At 43.6% G+C, this 21,382-nt stretch overlaps 1 protein-coding gene across 6 annotated transcripts in view; it reads right to left on the bottom strand.

Annotated features, from left to right (window-relative positions):
• smoc1 (SPARC related modular calcium binding 1) overlaps positions 1–20,695 on the bottom strand; it is a 34,694-nt gene extending 13,999 nt beyond the window's left edge. For 3 of the 6 annotated variants that reach the window (XM_029494354.1, XM_029494355.1, XM_029494356.1), the window contains exons 1-9: positions 20,506–20,695; positions 9,789–9,954; positions 9,223–9,306; positions 7,328–7,440; positions 7,126–7,225; positions 5,203–5,253; positions 4,573–4,620; positions 2,925–3,014; positions 2,409–2,477 (exon numbers count right to left, since the gene is read on the bottom strand). In XM_029494354.1, coding sequence (XP_029350214.1) covers positions 2,409–2,477; positions 2,925–3,014; positions 4,573–4,620; positions 5,203–5,253; positions 7,126–7,225; positions 7,328–7,440; positions 9,223–9,306; positions 9,789–9,954; positions 20,506–20,580 — 796 coding nt within the window. In that variant the 5' untranslated portion in view covers positions 20,581–20,695. The remainder of the gene's footprint in view (positions 1–2,408; positions 2,478–2,924; positions 3,015–4,572; positions 4,621–5,202; positions 5,254–7,125; positions 7,226–7,327; positions 7,441–9,222; positions 9,307–9,788; positions 9,955–20,505) is intronic. The other 3 variants (XM_029494357.1, XM_029494358.1, XM_029494359.1) reach the window with 3 other exon arrangements.
• Between the last annotated feature and the right edge of the window lie 687 nt (positions 20,696–21,382).

The following is a 21,382-nucleotide window of genomic DNA, read 5'->3' as shown; positions in this document are numbered from 1 at the left end:
AAATAGCGGAAATGTCAGTAATAGGGGGATTCTGTGTGGAGGTATGTTGGAGCATGTGTTTGACCTAAAGCGCAACAAACCCAGAGAGATGATGGCTTTATGGGTAACCCATAAAGTGTAATGTCATCTTTGACACGATTGTGTTTGGTCACAGCGAGTTACTGTTGCCACTTATTGTCCCTTTTAAGACTGCAGAGTTTTCGACCCATCCTGCTACCAGCTGACACAGTGGCATTAAATTCTATCAACATTTTTGTTTCTGGTTCTCTACACTTTTCGAGCTTCCCCGTCTCACAAAACTGGAACAACTGTATGTCGACGTCTGGCACCAAAAGTATCTGTGTGAAAAATGGACTTTGCATTCCTTTGCCTAAGTCAACAGGTTTCACTAACACAATCTCCGCATCACCTTAAATCATAATTATGGGGTATCCAGCGACAGAGAGCCAGTAAATGAATAATGAAGTTTATATGCACACAGGAGGGCTACTTTGTGAGCGCTCAGGTTTTCCAGAGTGTTTGTAGAGAAAGACAGATGGCGTCTGATGTTGAGTAAAAATACTGAACACTTGTTGCATCAAATTTTGAGCACGCTCTGTATAATGATCTCCGACTATCCCTCCACTTTACTGCTCCCCATTTCTGAGTCTCTGGATTTGGGCAGAAAAAGTATCCGATTCTGTGCTCGAAGCAGAAGTTCTGCATTTTAGAACAGGGCATGTGACCATGGCAGCATAGTGGTTAATGCTTTTGTCTCACAGCAAGAAGGTTGCAGGTTCGGTTCCCGGCCCTGGGGCCTTTCTGTGTGGAGTTTGCATCATGTTTGGGTTAATCGGTGACTCTAAATTGTCTGTAGGTCTGAGTGTGAGTGGTTGTTGGTCTCTGTCTGTCTCTGTGTGTTGGCCCTGTGATGGACTGGTGACCCAGAAATAGATAAGCGTTAGAAGATTGATGAACGAAGAAATAATGCATCTAACAACAAGTTGAGTGGAGCCAGCTGAAGTAATGAGCCCCTGCAGATTTATGACTTATCACAGCTTCATCGAATCAACTAAAAATGTCATGATTAGTCTGATAATGGTGTAATAAAGGTGTTTCGTTTCTTTTTGCTATCCCAGCGGAGAAAAAAAAAATCCACTAAATCCTCTAAATAAAATAAATTTTGTGTTCTGAAAAATCAGAGTTAAAGATGCTGGTTGTTGAAGTACTCAGGAGTTAGCAGCTACCTGCAGCCAAAGACAGCAGAAATGGAAAGAAATGGAAAAATAAGATGGGCCCCTCGCAGCTGGACTTCAGTACAGTACAGATGCGACACACAGTTTTCATCAACATAACTTTTTGCTTTTATGATGATACCCACATCCGCAGACACGTGCACGCACACTCACACACACACAACCTGTTTGCAATTCCATACAGATGAACTAGCAGACACACATGTTCTTGTCCCAAATGTGATGACCCCTCTGTAGTTGTCGTCACTTGTCCTTTGATGACACCGGATGCTAATTGGAAACAGGAAGCTGGCATTTCCACACAAGTTTCAAAGAGCTGTCACCGCAAATCTCCCCCAGCTAAAACACAATCCAAAATCCTGCTCTCACCAGCTTCGCCTGCCACATCAACGTTATACTGCAATCAACTGTTTGTTTGATTGTATTCAAGTCCATCCTGTAATTAACGTGAGCTTCCACTCACCATAATCAAATGAAAAGCATTTCTTCAAAGACAATTATTTGCCTTGTTTTTCATGACTATTCTGTGCCACATTAACATTAAATCACAGCGCAGAGAACAAACAGAATGTTTGTGCTGCAGCGCACTAATACAATTTCAATTTTTTCTCTATGAAGTGCATTTAATTACGAACAATAAAAGCCCGTATCTTGTAACCTTATATATAAAACACACACACACACACACACACACACACACACACACACACACACACACACACACACACACACACACACACACACACACACACACACTCCTTGACTTGTTGCTGCAGAGTCAGAGGCGTCCAGCAGCCCAGAGGGTAGTGAACATGTCGAGGCATACTTGAAAATGAGACAAAGAAAGCTAAAGAAATTACACCAAAGGAAAGAAACCAAGAAATATAATCCTGGCAGCGTAGGGCTGTCTTCAAACTGAAAATGTTTCACATTTCATCTCTAACTGGAGCCTTTGAAACACCGGAGACAAATTGATGTGCGCTTTAAGGTTCAGGCGTCTCCTCCGGTGTGGTTTTCATCACCTCCAGATCAACGAGTAACTAAGAATAGCATCCTACAAACTGCAGCGGTTGAATGTGCAAGATGGTTTTACTAAAAGGTTGGTGTCCACTGTCCAGGACGGTAAGGATGAAAATAAAAATAATGATAATTATTTCTCTCTCGCTCTCTCACCTTGCCTCCTGGACGTGGAGCTGTTCTGCTTGACCAGCTGTTTTATCCACAGCGTTGGAGCCGTTATCTCTGCAGTGGTAGGACAGAGGAAAGATCAGTATGTTTCACACTTGACTTCACCAGTAGCTGCATATTTCAGTCACAGTTTGTACAGCCAACCTTTGCCCACAAGAACCGAAATTAAAAGCCCATCCAGGATCCCATTATTTCCAAAAAAACATCAAATGTGTCATCTAGTATTTTTGACATCTGGACTTTTCCATTTGATGTAATGGTGCATTTTTAAGGAATGGCATATTGAGTTTCAGTATTAAATTCATGAAATACTGTATCTTGGATGAAGTCGTGGATCAAAAGCCTAAAAATACACAAAACAGAAATAGGACGACACGCAGTAAACGTCAGCCAGCTTTTAAATCATGACAGTCAGCATAAACTGGCAGCACGGCCCTCAGCTAATGAAGCCACCATATTACTGCTGTGTGACAGGTGGAGAAGCAGTTAGAGGAGACTTACCATCACCCTCGGGGGGGACGTGGGTCTCCATGGTGGGTGTGGGCTTGGAGCCATCATCTGGGTTAAGGGTGAGAAAGAAACGGAAAGAGACTACCATTATTGAGGTTAATACAATCTACTCTCCAGAACTGTTGAATGGTTGGGATTTGCACATGGCCCGGCCAAGACAGACAGAAAAACAGACAAGAGAGACAGATTGAATAATACAAAAACAGGACGACCACCCACATGGAGCTGCATCTTTCTCACAGACACACATCAATACAACCACTTTCCATTCTTACACGATCTCACAATCACACACACCGACTTGTGCTCACATGACCACGCCTTCCCCCTATCAGGACCCACAACACTGCAGTGCAGGTGTAGGATGTGTACATATGGACTGAAAACTGGTCCAAACACAGAGGTGAACAAAAAAACGGAGTTAAACTCGACTGTCACACTAAGACAAAGAGCTGCGGTCTGTCTGATCAGTCAGGCAAGTGGACTGACTGCACAGTGACACCACAGTGTCAAATCCAACACCGTCTTCAACTCCCACTTCGGCCCACGACAAAGAAATTCAAACGGTCCAAACATTTAAGAAATATGTGATGGGGATGATTTGCGCCATTCACAAAATGAATCAGGGTTTTTTAGCTTTCCCTCCAAAATCTCAGCTCTTTGTTCCGCTTTTCCACTTTTTGCCTTCTGACTCAGAGAAAGAATCAGGAGCCAGAATTCTGGCAGGAGCTTTGAAAACAGTTGTATTTGAACCATATTCATAAAAATTCATGACTTGAAAACTTCCTCAAGCTGCTCTAAAGTTTGGTCTGCTTTTGTAGCTGCAGGCTCTTTTTCTCATCATTAAGAATTTAAATTTACACAGTGCTTCACGTCGTTGGTCCACATTTTGGCAATCAAACAGTCATCTGCAGCATTAAGGTGCGAAGTGACACCTTGAGGAAAAATAGATGATGTTACAAACCATAGTACAGCACGGTCCACTGTCCGGCCAATTTGTAATTCTATACCTCAGAAGAAAACCTACCTAAAAATAGAATTCATATATAATTGACTGTATTTTTAGACACATTTTTTTTTACCACTACTATTTCTAGCAGCAGTAAAGTGTTCTTAACTAAACAAAGGATAAATTGTCATCTATCACGTGTAATGCTCTACCTAAAATACTCACCCATGTGCAGTTTTGTCGCATCTGGAAAATCCCTTTGGAAATAATTCAGTCAAGAGCAAACCACAGAAAAAAAAATGTTGATTGGAGCCATTCTACAAGCACTACAGTCAGTCTTTAAATCAGATGGCATGCCAGTATGTTGAAACACTTGAGGTCAAACTGACCTATGTGAGTAAAATAAAAAATACTTAGTGGAGTGGTCTCTGATAAAACTAGTCAAATACCAGGAAGCATCTTCTGACAGCATGCTGAATATGTTGAAATAACTTGTAACTTACAGTATTTTTCAATTACTGTTTGATCCAGGACTACAAACTGTGATAAACAGTATGCTCTTCACCCATACTGTTTGAACGGACAAAACAAAATCAGGTCAGAACACATTTTGAACTTGTGCTCTCTTTCTGTCTTTCATACAAACACATGCTCAGACATACACACGACATACAGCAGATCTCAGCTCACCTTTTCTGCCAGAGTTCGGTGGCCCAGGCGGTTTATCGGTTACTGACCCTGCAAAGGAAAGAAAAACATGTACAAAGCAAAGAGAACTGCTCTGTAACTTTGAAGAATTTGACTCTACAGAGCAGTTTTAGAAACAAAATAATGACTTGTAATTTTCCACCTTACTGGAAGTAAATTATTTTTGCGAAAGCTTGCGTCACTTCATAGTTTTCTCATGATTTAGAGTAAATTTGATTGTTCCAGCTAAACACAGGACACACACCAACAGAAAAACATAACAGATTACCCAACCCATGGAAGTCTTAGAATTTGATGCTGAGGTTTATCAAAGTATGATGGAATACATTCTGTTAGTTCTTCATCAGCACATTTAAAACATTTGGCTTGTTGCATTATCTCACTGCTAACCAATTCAAACCTGAGTGATTTCATACATCTGTGGAAAATCATTAAAAATAATAAAAAAAAAAAAAAAAATTAAGTTGTCATTCTGGTTCGGTGCATGCAAACAGTTGGTGTCGTGCATGGATGCATGGAGAAAAAGAGCAGAATTAGACAGTGTAGCCAATTACAATGTAAGGACAAAGGGGAGACATTTTGAGTGAAGGCGACTAGAAGGAAATTTACTACCTGACAATCCACTTGTCGCAGCATGAGTTCCCATAAATTCATGGAAGTTTCCTGCAAATGTATGTGAGATGATTGATTTGGGTCATAGTGTACAGGGGCGTCTGAGCATGTCAGTAAAGGTCATTTGCTGTCAGAGGGAAGGGATCGTAAGGAAAGAAGAGTTGGGCACGTTTGACTGCAGCAGCTGTATATCAGGTTTAGCTTGCCCAGATTCTTTCAGTGTCATACATACCTTTGCAAGAAACAATGAAGATATTGGATCTTATGCAGGACAGAAAGGAGAACGCTAAAGATGGCTTCGCACTGCCAAATATATTTCAAAAGAAGTTTACTGAACCCCGTACGTCCTACTGGTAAGGTGCAGTAAGTCACTGCTGTGGTGGTTTAAAGAGATTTATGAGAACACAGTGAATAGCAGTCCAGTTTCATACAGTCCTGCTCTGTCAAAGTGTAAACGGCTGCACAGACATAGATCAAACCTGACAATCCGAGGCTATCGAGCCAAAAAACACTAACACTATTTGTAATATATTAAATTCTTCAGTGCTTACACTTTTTTTTTTTTCCCCTAACTTCCAGTGTTTCTCCCTTCCTTTGTTGGCACAATTCTGCCGTCAAAGGTCTGCTCTCAATCAGTGAGATACTGTGAAAACGTCCGAGGGGCTCTGAATGGTGTAGCTATGTGAACATCTACGCTTCTGCTCATCATACAGACCAATCTCGACCCGTTTGTAAAATCAGTTGCTGTCCAGTCGGCGAAGAGTGTTTATTTCTGTACAGTTCACTTTCTCATGAACTGCATCGGTTTCAGATGGAATGAAGATTATCCACAAGCTGCCAGGCACAAACAGAAAAGAGCGTGATATTTGGTCTTGTCTTCTCTTGTCCTTTGGTTTGCACCCAAAAGTAAATAAATCTTTGTTATATGTCGCAGAAGTTAAGAAGACTTTGACATCTGCAGCTGTACGAAACCTCAGTATGGAGGAGAGTTACTTGGTTTCCTGGAATGAAGAGATTTTCTCCACTTGTGAGTTTGAGCGATTCTGCTTGAAGGGCTAAAACTGACTGCAGCCATACAGGTGATTAGTAGCATGAGTGAGAAACACAGAGAAAAGGGAGAGAGCAGAAGGTGTAGATAAAGAAAGTGAGAGAGGGAAAGACAAAGTAAGGAGGAAGGAAGCCTCTGGCCGTCTGCTGAACAGCTTCAGAGGAGCATGCGACCATTCTCACCACACTCTCCGTACAAAATTTGCACCATATGCTCTAGTGACTGTGCAATGCAATTCTGGCAAACACCCCCATGCATTATCTTCTGAGGGAAAATGATGGTGATTATCATAAAGTGTTCCCATCCAAGATGAGTGTGCAGAGGCCTGTGCTCTCTCCTCCAGCCTGCTGAGAGCACTTAAACAAGAGGAGGGGGGAAGAGGCCCCTGGATCTGTGGCTATTAGGCCTGTCGTTGACCCTGCACCTGCTATATGCCACATGACATGTTATACACATGTGCCTAAAGTTTGGCAAGTGAGGCCCTCTGACTGTAACCCGAAGGCTGTGTTCGCTCTTTATCTTTCATCAGCACAGTCAGGGTTCCTGAGAGTCATTTGTTTCAGCTGGTGGGTCAGTCCGCTGATAATTTACTCAATTTAACTCCTGCCTATAATTTACGGAGCACTGTGATAATACGACCCATCCATTCTCTGCACCGACTGATAGAGAAGTCAACCTATAAATTATTTCCAGTCGTCTTTGAATTCTGAAGTGACTGAAAGTGACTTGGCTTCCAAACACTCCTCCCGGCCGCAAGACACTACAAACGTAGTCACCAGTGAGATTTTCAACTTGAATAATGGAAGAAGCTGATCTCAACAGAAATCTAAACAGAACTGTACAGACTGTTGCCAGACTGTCTGCCCCTCCAGTACCTGAGCACACCGGCGTCCGATTTTGCACAGAGGAGCCACTCACTGGTTTGCCGTCGCTGGTGACACACCAGCAGTAACCTGTCAGAGTATGGCACTGGACCTGCAGAGGCAAAGAAGGCAAATCACAGCAAAATGACGACTGTCTAATATATTTGACGTCCAAAGCACGTATATCAGTTAAGAGACGGAGGTGCACACAGACCTGAGCAAATGTTCCATCTTCGTTGCATTCAGGGATAAACATGGACTCCTGAGGTCTCCTGGCTTGCTCCAAAGCCTGGTTCCTCTCAACGCGACACTTGGACTGACCTGCATCTGTAACGAGTTGACAGAAGCTGTGTTTACTGAAGACACCTTCTATTCACCATGTTTTCTTTCCCCTCCAATCAAAGCCAGTGGTAAAATCTGACTCTTCCATGGTTCCATGGTTGTTATACCACCGGTGTACATGTGCAGACCTACACCATCACTGCTCTGCTGTGTTACTTTTCTGTTATACCACAGCTGTTAGGCTAAGGATTAAAACTTTAACAAGCTTTTGCCACGGGACTGCCTGCGGCGGCACTTGCTTGTGATTCTGAAAATAAATGCTCTGTGTCCTCTGGATTTAAAAGGCCCTCACACTCCAGATACATCAAGGACAGACTAGTCAAAGACATTTCATTACACCAATCCAAAATACTAAAACAACATATGCCCCGAAAATGACATTGACAATGCCAGAGCTAGGCTGCGAGCCACACGTTGTTAGTGCAGAGTAGTGTGTCATGCGCTCTTCATCAATATTTTTGAAATGTCATTGGAAACTAACTGATGAGCCAAATTCAAAATCCCAGATCGCGGCTCCTGGGAAGTTTAGCTTCAGGTCTGATTGTATATGTTTGTGTAGTCAGTCACACCAAGAAGCTGAAGTCTTCCACTTCTGCCAGACCTTCTCCACCTTCTCCCTCGATAAATAAAAGCTTTAAGTCATATCTGGACCTGAGTGGAGACAGACATGTCGTCTCCTTCAGAGTAAAATACCGTCGTCAGCCAGAGTTTGGTGATGTCAACGCTGACGACGGTTACATCAATACATAAACATGGACTGCAGTGAGTGCAAAGATATTTAATGAGCCTTGTTTCTAAAGTAGGACTCAAAAATATACTCAGTCAATGTCCTTCTGAAAACTGCGGCTTCTAATTGGTCCAGATTTATGGAAATGTAAAAACAACTTAATGATGACAGGCTCTTTGCAGTTATTCCATCATGCACAGACTTGTTTTAGAGGGCACAAATATCCCAAAACCAAAGGCTTCTTTCTTTTTTCCCGTCCTTTTCTCCTCACAGTTGTAAAACGTTGTTATGCCACTGTTTGAAAAATCTGATTCACTCCAAAAGACAGAAAGTAGCGTGACTGAAAGAAGATATAACTTGCAACATTTACATTAACGAGCTGTTTAATGATGTGTTGATTTGTCCCATTCTTTTGTACTCCTGACGAACGAGCTTCTTGTAGCAGAAATACTTATGTGGTTGTTGTTGTACCTGTTAACAATTAATGCGCACTGTGGTCGAATTTATCTGTTGTGTTTAATCTGAATCTCACGCACACCTCAGGAAGATCCTGCCAGGCTTTGTCATTGTAAACAAGCGTTGGTTCATGAACTGCCTGCTTAAGTAACGCTGCCATTTCATTACAACAAAACAGGCCCGCCGCATCTGCAAAGACTGAGCGAGCTCTGCCCGGCTTTCCTTCCCTTGGCACACCACCGACATTATGAAACAAAACTACGTATTACCATGCAGAGGGAGCAGAGTCCTCTCCAAAAATGGATTTGGTCGGGACTGCTGTTTTCCTGATGGAAGGAGGGGGGGGTGGGTGCCAAGTTCCAACCCTGACTTCAGGCCTATCAATCTCTGCTGTTGTTGAGTGGCTGGCATCCAGACACTCAGGATGTGTGTGATCCTGGTCTGTAAAGACTTACACGCCTACAGAGAGGCGGAAAATGAAAGCCATCTCCTCATTCAGTTCCACATTTCCCAAAACTTTCTGTTCTGCAGCGTCTTGAACTCACTGGTTGGTGTTCTCTCAGGCCTATTCAGCCGGCCCTTACCTTTGAGCTCCAGGTCTCTCCCCTCAGATGTGGAGGTCGGTGCTGGAGCCACCGGCAGCTGATCGATTTTCACCCAGTTTTTACCTGAAAGAGGGAAACGTCACAAACTGTGTGCGACCTGACGTCACAGTGTTCACGTTACCACACGCTGAGATCATCTCTTTCAATCAGACAATGAGAGCTGGAGGACTGCCTCAGATGCAATGCTGGATTTTTATATTATTTTATATTATTTCATTTTTCAGAAGTAGCCACAAACAAATTCTGAGTGATTCTCCCAAAATAGAGTTTTGTAAAAGTGCATATTTCTGATGTGATAGAAAATTACCCAGATGGATCATTTTTAATACTTCAACTTAGAGTCATTACTGTCACAGCCGTGGAGTTGGTGCATTCATGGAGACAAGCTCATGTGCAAACATTCACTCCACGATGATGCCAACACAAAAATTCACTTTTTTTTGCTGTAAAACGCTCTGTTTCTTTCAGAAGATTATTCCAGATGAAACCTCCTCTATCTGCAGTTTGGATTCTCTCAGCATACAGACAGCTTCTTCAGCTCGTACCTCGACATCGGCCGCGATGTGCCAGTGTGAGTGTTTTATCTTTGCAACGCGCCCTCTGCAGTTCACAGCCGGTCTCGTAGCTCCGCCCATCCGAGCCGCACACCGGCTTCCCCTGCGTCCGTGAGCAGATGACCCCACAGTGACTGTCTCTGTCTCCAATCAGCCACTGCAACGAGAAACACCGGCACGTCAGCGTTAGTGATGCAGTGTATGAAAAATTCTGCTCAGATTTATGAAAGCAGGACAGATAACATTTTTAGATTACTGAATTTCGAGCTTTCTTTCCTCATTCTTTGAAATGTCTGTTTGTTCTTGGCTCCATTTCTGTCTTCCTAGTTTCCCCGTGCTCAAACAAAGGCTGCATTCAACTCAGCTCAACTCAATCTGAGATTATGCCAAACTAATGTACAAATTGGGCTCATGGGTCATTTGCCCGTTTTACTCAGCATTTCTGCATTCCTCAAACACTTGTCAGCTGCTGTCCTGTTTTGTTTAGGCTACTGTAAGAGGCCTCAGCCTGGAGACTGATTTCTCTTATTGGCGTTTGGCTCACGACAGGTTGAACCTTGATTATGTTTCAAAGAGCCAAACCACACAAGCAACGGGAATCCTCCTCCGGCTCTGCCCAGATCTGTACTGGTGATCTATTAGGGAGTCGATTCTACTATACAGTTGGACGACAGCCTTCCTTTGACGGGCGTAATGGTTTCTGGCTTCGCAGCTGCCTCAGATATATTTAAGGTCTAAAGGGGTTTCAGGAGAGCACAAACTCCGCCAGAGAGAGGAGAGTAGGTGAGCGCTGAGCAGCTCCAGAGTCCCGACAGGATACCTGGGCCAAGTCCTGTTGAAAGCTTCGACACACACACACACACACACACACACACACAACACCTGATTCAGCTCATCTCCACTTGGATTCTGCTCCTCTGTCTCTGACCAAACAGGTGTTGCAGTGACCACAAAGGCTGCAATTCTTTGTTTCTAAAACAACAAAAAGGGAAAACCAAGCAGTAGGAAAATCCTGCTAAAACCAAATTTTTCACCCAAGGTCCCAATTACCGGAGTGCTGGTTGGAGCCGTGAGCCCGACACAGGAGATCTCATTAAGGCCAGGTACGGAGGGAAGAAGGTGATGGAAAGCCAGACGCAGCCAGGAACAAAGGGCACATTTTCCATGCTTCAATAGCCAACTGCTATCAGATGATCTGATCCAAATGCACGTGTGCATTGAACTCACATGTACACAAGCACAATTTCTCTGTGTCCTTATCCCAAAAACCCAACCCCCCCAAATTATTTTGAAAAACATCAAAAATGTTGCCTGGAGACAGATTTTCTCAGAGCACATAAAGAGCAATCAGACAAAGTGTAGATGGTAACGAAGCCAAGCTGCTGATGTCATGAATGAGCTGGTGTACAACTGGATCTCATATACAAATGAATCACTTGGAGTTTTCATCTAAAATGCTCCAAACAGATCAACTGAATGAAATTACTGTACATCTGTCTTTGCAGTACTATTACTGTTATGATAGTAATATCTGACCTTTGAAAACTGCTCATACTGTAAATATCTGAAGCCATTTTCTTGTCAAATTTGACTTTATTAGATTAGTGTTGAGTTTAATGGTAACGCCATGTGGAGGTTCTACTTTTACATTTGAAAATGAGCGGCATGGGGAACATTAATGAGCATTAAGCTGTACAACATGTTCACTAACTGTCGTTTTCATGTGTGCACATTCTACACATTATCAAGGCAGACTCACCAGACGGCACTCTGATGTTCCTGATGTTTACCTCAGTCCCAGATTAGTTTAATGTGTTGATATTTGCTCTAAAACCAAAGACCTGCAACTGAAAGTCAGAAGATCACATACGAACTGCAGCCTTCTGTCGAGTAAACAGCGTCTTCACGTGCCGTCTCAGTTTCAAACTGGACGTCCTGAGTTCAAAAAACAAATCTCTTTAAACTCTAACATGTCCCGCCATTCAACATTCACTCCAAACGTATTCATTTTCACCACAATTACAGCTCGATAAATAATAATCATGATGGGGTTTTCTTTCTGCCCAACATGACAGACAATAAGGCAACAGAATCACTATGTTTGCTGATAATTACCTGCAGTTAGCACATCTAGGGGCTTTGAAAATATGGACACTCCAACCAAATGAAGAAGAATGTCAACAAGGACAGAGCCTGTGGGGGCGTGAGGGCCTGCACACAATTTCATGGCAAACATTCCAGCAGTTGGTTAAATATTTCCGCTTAGACCAAAGACGTGGAGCGAGCAGCACACTGCGACTGCCTGAATCTTATATTGGTTGGCTGATGTTTCTCTGAGACGGCCTGGAAACTACACAGAAATCTAAATTTGTTACAGCACCAATTACAAATCCAAGTTGTGGCGAAGAAAATGAGACACAGGTCAGAATATAATCTATTTACAGTCCTCTGCGGTTTTCGTACTTTACAGATACCAAACTGCTTCTGCCAGCGCTGACAGTTATGACAGTCATGAACATTAATTTATAAATCCCAGCAATTTAATCAAACACCAGGCCCAAAATTCAAAAAGCCAAAAAAAAATGTGCCATTTGCTGAGTTAATATAAAATGCATCCAATGCAAATTAACAGGTTTCAAGGCTTTCTTTGGATCTTTCTCTTCATTCTCGTGAAAAGAGCTGCATATTTTAATACCTTGCTGAAACGGATGGAACCTCATTTGGAAAAAACGCAGAATAATTTCACTTCACTGTGACTGTCTGAGAACTGAAGTTTTTACAGCTAATTGTATTATTAAGTAGATTGTTTGGTGATTATCATCACTGTCGGAACAGGTGGATGATTCTGAACACTTGGCTGTGTTAGCAAAAATGTTGAAACTTAGCTTCAGTTTTACAAAAATATTCATAAAACAAAGTGAAAGGAAATTCAAACAGAAGATACAGTGAGAAACATCCAACACGGCCGATCCAGCCAGACAGTTTAATGTGATTCCAGCTTTGGCACTGAAGTACAAAAGCTCTCGTCAGACAGCTCAGAGCAGAATTAAATCATGATGCGTCTCTTTATGAGGACGTGCAGACAGGGAGGAAAACGTAGCACATCTTTCAATTTTAACTTGTCATCTTCTTGGCTGCGCTGAAGCACAGCAACAGTTCAACAGTTGGAAATAAAAAAAAAGCTTGCATCACCGTTGCATCCATATTTTTCTTCAGAAAAAATAAATAAATAAATGTTTCATAACAACACAAGCTAAACTCAAGCAGAAGAAAAGAAAAGGAAAAGTGAAATGCTTCTTCCAGCAGAAGTGGTTAAAAAGAGTAGAAGAGGCCGAGCCAAAGAACTGCGGATGGAAAGCAGTTTGTCTTTGTGATGAACTGTTCGATCACTGAAAGGTGTCCAAAGAAAACTTGTATAAAAGTTTTGGCCTCTGCGCCCACACTGACCTGTGCTCCCCATCCCTGACGCACCGCCCTGATGGATGCAGCCTCTCTACCTCCGCTGTCATAATAAAGCATTAAATCACAGATTTTGAGGCGGCATTGTCCGGTAAGTGGAAATAAACACTCTTACCGAGTCTCCCACATGTAGTCATGTCTTAGTCATGCTGTCCCACCCACAGGCTCGTCTCCCATAAAGGTGAAACCAGAGACTCTGGCACGTACAGCAAGGCCACATTCTCAATAAAGTCCCGTTAAAGACGAGAGGAACTTTAAAACAGTGACTGAAACATTTTCATCGTCTGTGGCCATCAGCTGGTATCAGGAGGTCGTTCTTTCAGCTAGAAAGTGAGAATATAATTCATTCGTTTTTGTCTCCAAATAGTGCCACATTATTTGCTTTCTCGCTGTGAGCTGAAGGACAAACTCAAATCGCAGCTGATAGTTTGAAAAAAAGAAAAACATGCTGGTTTGAGCTAACGGGATGTGAAGCGTTAATTTATATTAATGCTAAGCTAACACCCAGCTGGCGGTAGCTGACTGGAACTAAGCAGATGCTGTTCATGTTATTTGTCCAGTTTCTGATCGAGTCTCTACGAGCAGCTACAGTAACATTAGATCTGTATATAACGAACTGTGAGGAGGAAATATCAGTATGTTTGCCAGAGAGCACAACGGTGGCAAAAAGAAAAATCAAGTGTAACTCAATTTCTCGGCAGAGGAAAGAGTCCCCCGGGGAGCAGATCAAATGGCTGACGATATTCCTGAGTGTGTCTAATCAAATCTGCCGACTCGGACTCTCGGCCACCTCTCAGGTCTGATCGAGTGTCACAACAGCTTCGATGGGGCCGTTTTTAAAATCAGCTCCTCATTACAACAAACCTGCATGTGGTTCAAATTCGAATCCTGCCAAAATAAAGTCCCCTGAGCAGAGCAGCAGTGAGTGACACGGTATCTGACGGACTCTGGACCCGGTGGGGGGGTCTCCAGCTTACCAGACACACCCCACCCATCTGGCAACAAACAGGCAGAGTTATTTCCAGTTCCTGTTCTGAGAGGGATCAGCCGGGGTGACGGGGCCTGGCATTATCTCCTGAGGGAAAACAGCCGCCCCTCCTGTTGGGACGCACCCTACACGGCAAAAATCAAAATCACACATCCAAGTTAAACATACCGACATGTAACAGACCTCAGATCGCTCTCATACAGAGTTTTACATCACAGCACATCGAAGTTTTACAGAGAGGCCAAAGTGCCAAACAACACAATGCCCCGAGGGAATAATGGGACTGCTTCGAGGCCCTTTCAACAAAGAAAGGTTTTTCCTTCTGTCTTTCATTGACACGGAGGCAGCTCAGATATAAATCCTCCATAAAAGTGTCAGGACGTGGTATCTATCCTGCTCTGCATGGTGGCCCAAAGCAAACAGGAGGAAATCAAAGATGAGCCGACAGTAAAACTCGGGGGGGGGTTACACGATGGCTGGGTAGTGATATCCTGACCGGGAAACAATGAGCGCAGAGATTCTCACATTTAACAAGCCAAAATCCCCCAGCACGCACAAACACACACACACACACACACACACACCTCAGCCAGAAGCAAACAGAACCCGGAGCCCTCTCCCCACCACTCATAAAATAAGTGAAATGCAACCCCCATTGTGCAACCATTACAGCGTCTTTTTTCACCGTCACTGCTGCGGAATCTGTTCCAGGCCGAGCAGCAGTGGAGCAAGAAGAAAGAGCATGATTAGAAAATAATCAGTTTTATATATGCATGACTAATGGGCTGAAAGGAGGGACTGTGAGAGACTGAACAAAAGGTAGTAAGTCAGTAAATCTCTGGTGTTTTCAGTACACAACACAACACAACATAAACAACTGAAGCCTTTTTCATCTTTATGGCACTTATCAGTGTTCACTTTAGGGGGGAAAAGACTCGTTCAGTATAACAGCATGGTGGCTGATTTATACAGCAGATGGACTGACAACAATAATACGACTGTGGACAAACGCAGCGATGACAAAATGAAGTCCATTTCTGAGGGTGAATTCAAAGCTGGCCCTGACTGTTTGTTCTCAAACTGCTATAACAGCAAACTCTGCTGTTGTGTCGGACAGGAGTGACTCTGCTGGAGCGTCCAGCCAGCCGTTGGTCTTCATATTTTTCCATGTGGTATTAAAATCTATTAGCAGACCTTTGAAACGTGCTCAAGTTGTGTAATTTACCACGGTGGACACTAAGTCAACATCATTTTTTGGAGATGAGGAGATAATGTGAGCCTCTTAAATCAACACGGCTGACAAAGACACTTCAAACACATTTAAAGAAAGAAAGAATTCACAGATTTTTACATGTATGGGAAAAAAAAAAAAAAAACTGACCAACTCGATGTTTGGGAGGAAAAAAATGCACATGAAAACTTTACGACCCGCTTTTGAAAATGTTGAGCAAATATGTAAAACGTACGTTTTATAGCCGAGCAGCTAAAACGTCTGAGGTTCCTTTCATATATTATTTGATAATGTCAGCTACCAATCAGTCGATTGTTTTGTGTGTCGGTCAGTAATGTGGAAGGTCGTATTAAAAAGTCAGCTGCACCTCTGGAATTATTAAAAAAATATTTATGAGCTGCAAAGAGATACAAGGCTGCTAACCTTCAGTCCGATCCAGATGTTCTGCTAAAACTCTAATCCTCGTGGACTAGTAAGATATTTTAGAGTGAACTTCATACTTCTGTTTAGCTGTAAAAGCTGTCGGTTTTCATCTCGTACTAACTGGAACTGCAGCATCTTCCCCACTTCAAAGTTTTTTAATTTACGAATTAGAAATGCTATTTTTTGTGTCTGATATCTGGGTGGTCAGAAGTCCTGGCTGATGTTTGCACACGTTTTGTGGTCGAAAGTAAAACTTGAGATACGACAATAAAAGTACAATATAGTCGCTATTGTCATGAAATCTGAAAGTTGAGGACATTATTTGGGGAAACCGCCTCCACGTGATCATCCCGAGCATGTTTAAATGGCAAAAAAATGTCTGTTCTACTTAATTAACAGGAACATGACGTGAATGACATCACCGTCTGTCAGGGGAAAGTTTGTTTTTTTTTTTTTTTTGCCAGCTCCAGACTAACGTGTGATGGTCTCATTATCCCCGTCGGGCTCATTCATATATGGCCACTTAATGCAAACCTGTGTCATTAACCACCAGGCGCTTTTTGCCGTTCCCAGATTAGTCAAATAGAGGAGGAGGATAAAAGTGAGCCGACCACAGAGGTAACAAGCCAATGAAAGCTGTCCCCCAAAGTTGGGGCTAATTGTGTGCTGTTGTATGTTTTTAACAGGCGAAGTTAATCACTTTTGTCCGATAATTAGCATTTAGTTTTCAGGAAATCTTTAAAGTGAATGCCATCCCTCATGCTGTTTCAATTAACACACTTTGCTTAAAAAATACAAAGGTACGTATTAAACGTTTGGCCCTTCTTCTCCTCCCACTTATTCCTTTTAAAATTCTAATTGGGTTTTGTCCTGCAATTTAAGGTTTTCAAAGTAACCCTTTAAAGCCCTTAAAAGAGTTGTAGCATGTTGTGAAAGGGCTTGGACAACTTTCACACAGGAGGTGCAAAGTGTGTGAGCGGCTCGCAGCGGGAGAGCAGCTGAAGCCTCGTCCCCCGCTGCACCGCTTCTTCTAATTCCACCTCGTAACGCAATTACGCTCGTGTTTCAGTAGATAAAGTTTTGGCAAAGTAGTTCTTAAAGGTGAGCTGTGAAGAAAAAGTGAAGCAGTAGCCGTCCTCCGTCTCTTACAAAGAAACGGGAGCGCTGAGAAGATTTGAGTCACGGATTGTTTTCATTTGAATCTGTGTTTGGCCACCTGATGATCCTTTTTATCTCCAATTTTGGTCTCCTGTGTGAAACATCTGTCAAAAGACGGAGGGAGGATTTGTTTGACTGTGATATCTGTGATAATCGGAGTGCTGATGTGTTGTTAGTGTTGTGGATATAAACGTCTGTAGATTAGTTACATCTGATAACGAGGCGATGAAAAACTTTCCCACACTGTGCACAAATCAGATTTCCACTTTGGAGGCCGGTCAGGAGATTCAATATGAGATTAAAGAGGAGGATTACTTCCCTGCTCTCCTTTTTGAAGTGGTGAAAAGAAATCAAAAGTGAAGCGTTAGGAAGGAGACGGAGGGATGTTCTTCCTTTTCGGAAACGGCTCTAAATCTGATTAACAACATTCCCTGTTTGTCACTAATACTTCATCCTGGCTGGAGAACACTCAAGGGTCTCTGCTGTTCCCAGGAAGTGTGGAAGTGTGTTTGTGTGCGCTCGTGACACATTACAATAGCCTGAGACCGCACTCTGCCATATCAAAGGAAATGATTAAACATGTGGCAGAGCAGAGGCTAATCTGCTGAGCTGGTTTGACAGGAAAGAGGAAGCGTTTCTGCCGTCATGATAATCTGATGGATTACACGGACATAACTCTTCCAGGAGGGGCTTTTTTAGCTCAAACACGAGTCTGCGAACGTCACAAACACACAACACAACGTACGCTGAGCAAAGTCACCTCCATAACCACCATCAGCAGGATCTGCAGGCAGGCAGACAGACACGGAGCTCACCGGCTGGACACCAAAAAACACCACAATTTACTGTGAAATGCGTTTGCTGATCTCATGACAACATGTGTCCTGTGAAATAAACGAAGTCAAGCTGAATTGAAAATGAATTTTCGGGACCTTTAAAGGAATCCAGCTGCTGTTAAAATGTTACTTACTTTCCTGTATTTGGTTGCTTTTCTCTGCTTTACTCGGAAATTTAAATTGAACAAGAAGAAATTCATCCATCATAAGTAAAGACATTTTACTCCAACAGTGAAAAAGTCAGTCAGAGTCTGTGAATCTGTTGAGGTCTTTCAGTGTGCACCAAAGTGACAAACTGAATTCGTTTTAGGACAAAGAAAGTTCTCTCACAGACTTATGACATTCAGAGTTTGGGGTCAGGACCAGGACTGTCCGTTTGTCTTCAGACCACCTGGATCATCTGGAACTCTGGGAGATAATCTTCTATCCCCAGAAGATGTTTCCAGTCAGTTTGTTCATCGTGACTGTTCTTTTGTTACTGTCTGATCATTTCTGCTCAGCAGAGAATAACTCCTGATGATTCTAAATTCACCCTCAAACACAACAAATGTCAGTCAGAAGCAGCACCAACCGTCTAAAATTATAATTATTAGCTTCTCTCAAATGCCAACCTGAGGCCAAAATCTAATGTGACACACAAAGTGTTGAAAAGCATCACTGAAGATATTACTTCCGGTAACTTTTGTTCCAAAGTGTAACTTGGCTCCAGCGTTTCGTGCCCTCTCCTCGTGCAGTGTAACAGAGTAAACTGACAACGCAACGAAGTTCAGAATTTTCTGTTTCAATAAAACTTAAAAACAAAATGCACATGCATGTTATTGTATCTGTATACAAAAATCACACCACCTCGAAACAAAAGAACCCAAAAACCTCAAACTGCATCACCAGTAACTCTTTTCAGGGTTTTCCCCTCTAAGTTCCTAATCAGAAACTGCTGCTGAACACAGTCAGGACGAAGTTAATCTAAAAGGGTTGTATTTCATGACTCTTCACAGAAGACCGTGATGCCAAACTATGACCTTATCACTTTGCCAAGAATGTTTTTCCCCCATAAAGACTAAATGGAGAAATGTGCACGGCACATCTGTGTGATTCTGGTGGACAGCTCGTCTTCAGTGTATCTCAGCGCTTTGATGCATCTTTTCTTTTCTTCCCCATTTCATGTGAAGAAGCTTGTTGCCTGAGACGTTTTAAAGCGCACGGACATTTCCACTTCCATGATAAAATCAGCTTTTATGCTCTTTTCTCGGAGGCTTGATGGTTTTGTGGGTTACGGGCCTTTTAGCATTTACTGCGTGTAGCTGTTTCTCTGAAGATCTTTACTTTTCCTGTTAGAACATCAAAATAGCTCTGGAGGTCTGTCATCTGAGCAGCTGTCCCAGATCCTGACCAGCACATTGTTAAGATTCCTAAAAACAATCCTGTCCAAATTCTTCATCCTCATTTTATTCTGCTGATCGATCAGATTTTTTTTTTTTTTTTTTTAACCATGCATCCAAAGGAGGGGTTGACTCGGTGAAACTTTGATAACTGGATCATTAACATTCTCTGGGAGTCTGATATAAAATGTTTATTTTTCAAACAGGACGTGGAACAGCTTTATGAATCTGGGGAGTTAGATTTTAGATTCCCCAGACCTCCAACACCTGCGGCTGCCTTCGACCTCACAGCAGTAAAAACAGCCGTGTCGACTGACCATCACTTCCCAAACTTCGTACTAACTGCTCAGTGTTGATGAAGGCGTGAAGGACAAATGGTGAACACGTTCGATGACGTCACTTCCGGCGCGCTCACCGCAGCTGACGCTTTGTTAGATCCCAGTCGGAGAAATGTTGGACTGCATCACTGAGCCTGGTGTGTGTGTGTGTGTGTGTGTGGGGGGGGGGGCGCCCCTGGTATCAACATGGAAAGTGGGGGTGTGAATTCTGGGATTACAGCAGCTGTGAGCAATGTTACAAGTATCTACTGTGGAGGGGGGGCTGTAATCCAGGCCAGGAGGAGGATGAAGTGGATGCAGAGGGGGGTTAATTTGATGGGGATATAAATGGTGAGGTGCTGTGATTATTCCCTGAGCTTTCATATAAACTTCCTTGTGTTTTGTTATTGAGGCCAAAGCCGTATTTTGGAGTTTATTCAGGGCGTTTTTGGTTTTTTTTTTCTGCCTGCAGAGGAACATTAAATGAAAAACGTTCTCCGATCGGCCCAATAAATCACATTTCACTGACCTTTTCTTTGGATTTTCTAAACATCCCAGCACTTGTTGCATTAACCACTGACACCACTCGGAGCTCCAAAACAATTAAAAGGCAAGAAACAAAGAAGCGATTACGCAAACGACAAATTCCCTCTGATTCCCTCCAAACAACAGTCCTGACCGCAGAGTTGGGGGGGTGAGGCGGCTTCACATTGTGAAATAGTTCCAGCATGTGAGATTACATATCCCCCCCCCACCGCAAATTATATTACTGTGAACTGAAACTGTCTGAGTTTAAAAGAAATCGATCAGAGATGCTGAGCAGCAGGAATCAACCTGACTCAGTGAATTTGAATTTATTTCACAGTTCAGAGTTGTTGTCTCACCTGTCTGCTGCCTGAGGTCAAACATGAACTCACCCTGGAGGAGGACTTCTGAGCGGAGCTGTGAATCAGGTGGGAGAAGCTGAAGAGGAGGAAGGCCGGCAGGAACATGATGGACCGGCTCCCTCTGAGCACACACACCGAAGAAACACCGTCTCACTGCCGCCGCTGGCTGTCCCTCATGTCCTCCTGCTCCAGCCGCCGGAGGATCAGCTGCTCATCGCGGCTCCGCAGGTCGAGTCCGGCCCGCAGCCATGTCCGCCCCGGTTATAAGGAGGGGAGGGGCCGCCGCCTCTGACTGACGGCACGGCCGGCCAATGACGGAGAGGGCGGGACACAGGAGACACGCCCACACCGACTCTGGTCCAAGATGAAGTCTGCAGAGGAGACAGGAGACAAGGGGAGGACAGAGGGGGACGAGGGGAGGAGGACAGAGGAGATGAGGGGAGGACAGAGGGGGACGAGGGGAGGAGGACAGAGGAGGACAGGAGACAAGGGGAGAAGGACAGAGGAGATGAGGGGAGGACAGAGGGGACGAGGACAGAGGAGGACAGAGGAGACAGGAGACAAGGGGAGAACAGAGGAGACGAGGGGAGAAGGACAGAGGAGATGACGGGAGGAGGACAGAGGAGGACAGAGGAGACGAGGGGAGGAGGACAGAGGAGACGAGTGGAGGAGGACAGAGGAGACGAGGGGAGGAGGACAGAGGAGATGAGGGGAGGAGGACACAGGAGACGAGGGGAGGAGGACAGAGGAGATGAGGGGAGGAGGACAGAGGAGATGAGTGGAGGAGGACAGAGGAGACGAGGGTAGGAGGACAGAGGAGACGAGTGGAGGAGGACAGAGGAGACGAGGGGAGGAGGACAGAGGAGATGAGGGGAGGAGGACACAGGAGACGAGGGTAGGAGGACAG

This window comes from Echeneis naucrates, chromosome 22 (assembly GCF_900963305.1).
Source record: "Echeneis naucrates chromosome 22, fEcheNa1.1, whole genome shotgun sequence".
Lineage (NCBI taxonomy): Eukaryota > Metazoa > Chordata > Actinopteri > Carangiformes > Echeneidae > Echeneis > Echeneis naucrates.
The sequence above is the reverse complement of the archived record's forward strand: the minus strand, read 5'-3'. Positions and strand labels throughout refer to the sequence as shown.